Source organism: Octodon degus, unplaced genomic scaffold (genome assembly GCF_000260255.1).
Source record: "Octodon degus isolate 3935 unplaced genomic scaffold, OctDeg1.0 scaffold00005, whole genome shotgun sequence".
Taxonomy (NCBI): Eukaryota; Metazoa; Chordata; class Mammalia; order Rodentia; family Octodontidae; genus Octodon; species Octodon degus.
In genome coordinates this window covers 31,972,014-31,980,367 of record NW_004524581.1, presented here as the reverse complement: position 1 = coordinate 31,980,367, position 8,354 = coordinate 31,972,014, and the positions used below count along the sequence as shown (strand labels likewise).

Below are 8,354 nucleotides of genomic sequence, written 5' to 3'. Positions count from 1 at the left end.
TCTCTCCCCCCTCCCTCCTTCCCTTCTTCCATCCTCTCTCTGTCTCTCTCTCGCTCTGTCTCTCTGTCTCTGTCTCTGTCTCTCTCCAACAAGAGATGATTCAACAAGTAGGCACATGCAAGTTTTGAACCCAACATTGAGCTGCATGACAGAAATTTAAAATCAAGACATAGCTTGGAGAAAGAATTAAGGAGAAGTGGTAAGCAGAGGAAATCTTAGAAAACTATCTAAGGAAAGCAGAGGAATGATAAAGAAAATTAGGAAAGTGGGGAAGACTCCAATAGACCAAATTTCCTTGATTATGGGATTTTAGTTTCATGGATGTCAATCTTCACATGCTCCCTGTAGCTCTGAGAAGGATGTATAACTTCAACCACATGAAATGGCTGATTTTAACTACCTTTAATTTACAGAATTTCACGTACTTTACACCTACTGATGAATCTGTTCTAAAAGGGTCAAACCAGAGATGCTCAAGCTGTAGGATATGCCAATAGGATGGAAAGATTCAAATGTGGATCATAATGAAAACTAAACTGTGCTAGGTTTTCAGAAGATGGTTTAAGTATTTTAAGGAACCAAAGAACAACCAACAGGTGCTCTTTATCTTCAGGGTTATTTTGAGCAGTTACTACTCTGTGTCATATGCAGGGTACTTTCCACAGGAGAAAGAGAGCACCTTAACCCCAACTCCATCAGGGCACCTCCAGCATGGTGGCATGGGCTTTACAAACGTTAAAGTTCAGGGAATAAGAGATGAGAAATGAAAGATGCCACTTGCTGTCTCCTCACACAATACACAGGCAGCAGCTTCAATAGGTCTTCCAGGGGGGATCCTTGCAGTGCTTTTTGGCTGCACACATAATTTCCAGAGAAACCTTCCTTTCTCCTGGCATAACTCAACAATAAAGGGAAGCACTGAATAGGAAATTATATTAGCACCATTATGTTTCAGTCCTTTCAAACCCTGGAGAGAATCTGATGCAAGGCTGGAGAGGTTTCTTCACAGAAGAATTGGAAAGGAATGGGGTAACTGGAGACCCTATTTGCAGATCTTATAGAAAGGGTAGGAATCAGGGCTCCTTTGTGGAAATAACTTGAGAGTCATATGATAAGAGTAAGTGGTCGCAGGAAAAAAATCACAATTTTGTAAGAGACGTGGCCTTACAAAGTGAGAATACAAACTCCCTTCCACCACCCACACACAGTAGCTCAGTACTTGAGGTTTGCACTTACGTGGTGTGTCCCTGACCAAGGCCACAGGAGGGCTCAGCACCATCAGGGTCAGCATCAGAGCTGCTACACAGGAGCCCCTGGGGAGCCACCTACACACCATGCTGGGAGAGAAGGGAGAACTGGGTCACAGAGGAGCAGACAGATCTCGCTCAGTGAGCTCTGTGATCCTTCTTGGCTCCTGTCCCAAATACTGAGCAGCAAGATGCTCAGTAGGGTGCTGCTGGGGTGGGTAATTTCAGCGTTGAGGAACCAATCAGCATCAGAGATGCATGACATCATTAGTTGGTGGTCAGAGATTCAGTGTGAAGAACCTTTTGTGAAACTTACAGTATCTTTCAATGAAAAGGTGGTTTTGGTTTAGTACTTCCAAGGTTTGATGCATTTTGACCTGACAAACTTGCATTCATCCACTACAGTGAGCCAGTTCTGTTGACTCCAAGTCAGTCTTTGACACAAAGCCTCAGGAGAATTAGTATTTCATATGAGTGTTCAACACCTTAGTCCTGGTTCCTATTGTGATTTCCTCATTTTATTGAGGATATGAAGAAAAGATATGGAAAGACTTTTTAATGAATGCACTAGAGAATTTTCAGGACCTATAATACTATGAAAAAATTATGAATTGTGTCACTTGATGAAATCATATAACTTTTAAAATATAATTTTTCTATTAGATCATTATTACATATGCACACAAACAGACATGTATATCAAATTAATGTAAACTTAAAGTCTCAGATTTAGAATGGACTTTATTTTATGTATTTGGTTCAGGGTCTTCCTAAACGGCTCGGACTCAGTGAGCTCCCTGTCTTTAGCCTCGCCAGCCCTGGGACTGCAGGCTTGCACCAGCATCGGCTGGCTCAGCGCGTGGTGCCGGGGAGCAAATGCCAGTCCGTGCGCTTGCCTAAGCAGGCGCTTGGTCTGCTGAGCTATCTCACCGGCCCCTAGAATGGGCTTTAAATGACTATTGTGCATGTACTGTTTGCATGAATTTCCAGTTTCCCAGAGTGCTGATGAGACGTGTGGTTCAATATTTCTGGCAGCGGCTGTCATCAGATTGCAACGAAGATTACCAGAATCCACTGAACGAGTTCGGAGCGCTTTCCATGCCGCTCAGAATGAGCCTTGTGGATTTTTATGTATCATATCTAGAAAATGTTATGATCACTTCAGCGCAGTAAGGTGAGTGACTCTCTCATTACCGTGTATGGAAAGAATAACCAACGGCGGCTGAATGACTCCTGTAAGGATACAAAGTTAGGGAGTTATCTGCTCGAGGTTGGACTGAGATACAAAGTTCAACTGCCACAATTTCTGTTGTTATATTACACTATCCATGTTTAGTTTCCAAAGAGAATAATATTCTCTACGTTAATAATATCTTTTATATTGTTTTTACCACTTTGGACCTTCGCCATGCATGTTAATACCACTACGGCTTTGAACGGGTGACAGTGCCCCCTAAAATTTGGGCCAGTGACCGCATAGGATTCTAGTTCCCTCAGAGAGTCACTGAACTGCCGTCACTACACTTCTACCGAAGTGACAAAATTGATGTCTGACCTACAATGACACCCTTGACTCCACGCAAGTTCCCTTGTTAGAAAGGCTAACAGTACTTTCAGAATTCCCACATCCCTTGGTCAGGAGTGAGGCTCAATGGCTGGAGCTTAGGAACTAAATTCTGTGTGTTGTATGCATCTATGAGTTACAAAAATGTGCTGCTTTAATACTATCCAATATAAGGTCAGTTTAGGTAAAATAATAGGCAAAGTGTCACCAAACCATCATCTGCTGTGTAATCTTTAGGTCGAACTTTGTCACTGCAACAAGGGAAGAAGTGTTCTCCATGTCTGCGGTGTGTGACAGGTGCCAATGACAGCCTATTTCCTGAGGAAAATAGGGTTAAATTGGTTTCTGGCAGAAAGTGGTTATCAGTACGGAGATTTTATGCACTCTCTGACCTTGATGTATGAAGCCCTGGGTTTGTTTTTAGCTAATTAAATCACAACACCTGAGAACAAACAAGTAAAACCTGAATACAGAGTCCCTGAATAATACACAACACACACGCTCTAGGACTGGGGAGATAGTTCAGTGGCATTAGCACCTGCCTGGCAGGAACAAGGGCTGAAGTTCAGTCTTCAGTACAGCAAAACAAAGCAAAACAAACAACAACACACATGTTGCAATTTGTAGCATTACACATGTGTTGAGTCCTATCAAGCCCCCCTGAATGGGACTCAATTATAATTGGCCTAAAGGATTTCAATACATCATGGGAAAATGGGCTTCCGTAGTCCTCAGCAAGTTACTTGTCTTAGCTAATTTCTCATTGCTGGGACAAAATAGCCAAAACCCACAAGCTAAAAGAGGAAATGTTTATTTCAGCCCTCAGTATGTAGAGGCTTCAGTCCATGTCTGATAACCACTAAGCAGGGTAGCATGGCAGAAGGGCACTGCTGAGGAGAAACAGTTCATGGCGTGGCAGGCCGAAGGCAGCAAGTAGCAAGGCTTTGTACTCCATCCAGGGTACAAGCCTCTTGATTCTTGCCACCCACACCCACGATGAGGCTTCCGTTATCCACACTCAGAACTATGCTAAGCCAATTTAGTTAGCACACACCCTTAATCTCAGTATCACACACAATAATCCGGCACCACAGACCCACGATCCAGCCATTTCATAAAAGCCCCACTTACGAGTGCATGAGGCTTTGGAGGGACATTTAGATACCAGTTACAACAGCACAGTAGAGAATGTCTGCCCCTTGTCCAGGGGCCAGGATCGTCTCAGGAGTTTGCAGAAGGCTACTGCTAATCTGCACTTGAAATACAAGGCGGTCACTGATCCATACACCAAAGGAAAACATAATAACAACAATAAGAAGAATACTTTTATAGATGTTGGGGAAAGAAATCAATATGCACCTTATCAAACTTCCACTGGTTAAAGTTTATAGTATATGGTTTACACGAAGCCCAGAAAGCCTGAGCTTAGGAGCAGTCCTTGCTGTTTCTGCAGTGATCGGGACAAATGGTTGGGAAGCTTCAGAGGTAAACAAGGGCTGCTCCCAGAGGTTGGCCAAGCGTGACTTAAGTCAAGATTTCAACATTAAGAGTCCCTTTACTCATTTTACCCCAACTATTAACAGATTATTGTCCCATTATCCCCTCTCTAAAAATGTCTCATTAATTCCCCAACCTCTGTATCCTCTGTCCCAACAATTAATGTTAGGACACTTCAGAATTTTTCTTTTTATCAACTCATGGGCACAAAATAGTATACATTCTTATTAGCGCATCTTCATTTTATAAAATATTGTGTCTCACTGTGATATCATTGTTCTTGCATGTAACTTGTTTTGATCATTTATTCCTCCTCCAGCCCGCCCCTGATAGGCCTCCAGGGTTGCCTAGTGACTAATGACTGCACTCATCTCGGGCATGATGTTTTTCTCAGGTAGCTTGATGGCTTTAGGCACTTTGGCTCTGTCGTATCCCCTGCACATGTGCCTGCTTTCCAGAGTCAGCCACTCCCCGGGGGCTCCCTACAATTCTCCCTTTATCTTTTCTATTTCTTTTCATCTAAACTATGTGGAGTAGATGACATTTCACACTGCGCTTATCTGAGACAAATGTAATGCAGCACAATGTGAGTTGAGACGTGAGGAAGGCAGAAAGGACTGAACACGAAGGGTCCAAGAGACAAGGAAAGATGGTCCTGCGGTCTGAGCTGGGGCTGGAGGGGCTGAGCAACCATCAGAAGGACATGTTCTGTAGGTCACTGTTAGTTTATGTCTAGAGTCCTCCACAGCCACATGTAGTTATGGGGACCAGGCCTTTGGAGGTGGCTGATTCTAGAATTTATGATTGTTCACAGTCTAATGCTATGATTAAGGTGTAAGTGCTACCTCACACTAGTGCTAGTAGCCTTCGCACAACATAAGGAAGGAAAGAGGCCTGTTCTCCCCTCTTCTCTTGTTGCTTTCGCTGTCTTCCGCAGCCATGAGCAGTTGCCCTTCTGCCGGATGCCACCCTACCTTGAAGCCAGCTGATTATGGACTGAAACCTCTACAAACTGTGAGCTAAATAAATCTCTCCTCTTTTTTAACTTGTGGGTGTTGGATATTTTGTCTCAGAAATGAAGGAAAATTAACTAAGACAGTCACTGAACCAGGAGGCAATCAGCTCCAGGGATAGAACTGGAGCCAAGTGAGAATCCTGTCCTAAGATGGAAAGGCAGACGCCAGTCCTTCCTCGGCTGGTGTCACTTCTTCTTTAGCTCAGGAGTCCTGAGGAAGACAGAGGACAATGGTGTTTCTAGACCTAAATCTGCACGTGGTCCTTTTTCCTTCTCAGGACCTCTCGCGACAGCCCTGCAGAAAAAGGACAGATACATTCCCATGTCTCCAGAGCCAAAGCCACTCCGGAGCACAGGTCTTCTAGTAAGTGGGCAGAGTTTTTGGTGCAAATTTTCCAGTCAGAAATTTGGATCTCTACCTTTCTTGGTACTTCTGCCTTGTGTCTCACCACTTTGACAATCCACTGTAGGGAAAGCAAATCTCTCCTGGAGAGGGTCAAAGGACATAACCTGTTGGCTGAAGTCCAGCATGTCCTTGAGAAAGAGGGCAAGAACATACTGAAAGAACACGGAGATGAATCTGCCTCCTAAATACCACGCCTTCAGCCTCAGCTCTACCTGCTGAGATCTTTGCAGCAACATAACTCCCTGCAGCCAGGGCAGAGACGGGAGCACCTGCTCAGAGCTCCTGAGCCCTGAGCTTTGGTCCCACAGATCTAGTGTTCCATGGCCTAGGGTCTCAGCCCACTAAATGTAAAGCTCCTTTTCCTTTCTCTTGTGTCTATAAACCACAGAATTTTTGGTGTCAATGTAAGTAAACATAAAACATTGATTTCTGAATTTGTAGGAATTTTGAGGTTCTTGATGGAAGAAAAACTTCATGTAAGTTTACTGATACACTGGAAACAAACCTCAGAAAAGTGCTGTCCCCCTCCCTAAAAAGTGTATGGGGTGTGTCAGGCACTGACGGATTCCCTACTTTTTCAACTCCTAAAGTAGATAATTATCCCCACTACGGGGAAGAGCAGACCCAGCCCCAAGACTCCGACTCCGCTCAGCATCTTGCTCTGCGCAGGTCCAGGCTGTGTTCCTGGGAGAAGCAAGCAAGGTTAGCGATTATTGCCCCGAATCCAATTTCCCTCATTGAGATACCGAGATTCAGAGCGTTGGGACCAGGGTAAGGAGTGTTAGAAGAGCTAGAGCTGGCCACTGGGGAAGGAGAAATCTAAGTACCAAACAATAAGCCCAAGCACTACTGACACTTAAATGTCACAGCCCTGAAATAACCCTGAGGTGCAATGCGTCTGTAGCTCAGTGCGTAGGATGACAGAGCGAATGGACTCTTCCCACGAAGGGTTCTGCAGTTCTCCTCTCTGCATGATGCCCCACTGCGCGTGGGCACCACGACCTGCGTGCATTCCCCTGCGGAAGAGCTCCCAGGCTGTCCCCACGCATTACTGTTGTGAACTGCACTCGTACACTGTTGGGTGTGTACATCTCACTGAACTGCTATCTTCAGCTCTTTCAGGAAGACGCCCAGGAGAGGTAACTGGGTCAAGTAGAAATTAGAAAATACGAAAGAGACAATAATATATTTCTCTACGGAAAATTGTAGGCTATTATGGGAAGAAAGTAATGTCTAAATAAATGGAGAGAACTTCTATTTGGAGATTAGAAGGCTAAATATTTTTAAAATGTCACATAACTCTAACAGAATCTGGATTTAGAAAATCAAATGAGTATCAAGGTGAGATTTATTGTGTGCTTTCTTATTTTATGTTTTTTTATTTTTTCTGTTTCCTTGTAGAGATGTATGAAATAGCAAGCTAGGGGCTGGAGAGATAGCTCAGCGGCATGAGCGCCTGCCTGGCAAGCACGAGATCCTGAATTCAATCCCTGTTACCACCCCTAAAAGAAATATCAAGCTATATTTTAGCTTCACATTAAGGTCCAGATGTAGAGAAAGAACTTTCTGAAGAATAGCACAATTGGACAAATTTCAGTACAACATAACAAGATCCACTAATTGCTGTGTTGCTTAGCGTAGTGTAGACAAACTGGACAAGAGACTCTAGAACCAAGTCTCCTCCCAAATATAATTCCCTGAGCTATGGTAGCCACACAGACCAAGGAACATAGTCCTCTCAGTAGATATTGCTTGGTCACTTGGACACCCATGAAAAAATTCACCGTAACAACTATTCAAGTTGTTAAAAAATAGTCCAATTTTAGATGAGTTGAAAATATTTCCCAAGGGCCGACTAAATAGCTCAGTGGATAAAGTGCCTGCAAGCAGGTGCAGGGGCTGGAGGTTCGATCCACCAGGGCACACTGAGAGGGCAATTGAGGCCAGGTGTGGTGGTGCGCACCTGTAATCCCGGCTCTTGGGAGGATGTAAACAGGAGGATCACTATGAGTCTGATCTAGTAGTGAGATCCTGAACACCCTGTAGATCCTGTTCTAAAATATTAAAAAAAGAAAATATTTCCCAAGATTTAACACTGAAGCAAATGGATTTCTTAATTTCTTTTGAAGGATATTTGAGAAAGCTAAATGTCCTTATCTGATGGTGGACAATAGAAACTGTTAATATTTTTGTCAGTTTGGAGAAATTGTGTGGGATAGACTTAAATGGGTGGCAGTTACTTGTTACTCACTTCAAAGAAGTCGGTTGCATTTCACATCTCCTTAGATCTGCGCTGGCCCTGCTGACCAACACCCTGGGGTAGCTTCTGAGGTACAGGTCTCAAGGAGTCTCACAGCTGTTCCTGTGCCCTCTTGAAAAACAGGTTCTTGGGACCACTAAGCCCTCACCCAAGAAGCCTCTCTTCATTGCTGATGGGAGAACACAGGCCACACCATGGGCCCCAGAGCCACAAGTAGGGAGTTCATTTTATCTCATATATAATTGTACCTTTATTCATTTTTTGCTTTATTTTATTATTCTTCCTCTTCCTCTTCCTCTTCCTCTTCCTCTTCCTCTTCCTCTTCCTCTTCCTCTTCCTCTTCCTCTTCTTCTTCTTCTTCTTCT

General features: G+C 43.9%; 1 protein-coding gene across 1 annotated transcript in view; it reads right to left on the bottom strand.

Moving 5' to 3' along the window:
- Positions 1-1,354, bottom strand: part of LOC101565277 (HLA class II histocompatibility antigen, DRB1-15 beta chain-like) — a 22,166-nt gene extending 20,812 nt beyond the window's left edge. The window contains exon 1 of the mRNA XM_023721237.1: positions 1,237-1,354. Within this exon, the coding sequence (XP_023577005.1) occupies positions 1,237-1,336 (100 nt within the window). The 5' untranslated portion in view covers positions 1,337-1,354. The remainder of the gene's footprint in view (positions 1-1,236) is intronic.
- Positions 1,355-8,354: the final 7,000 nt, after the last annotated feature.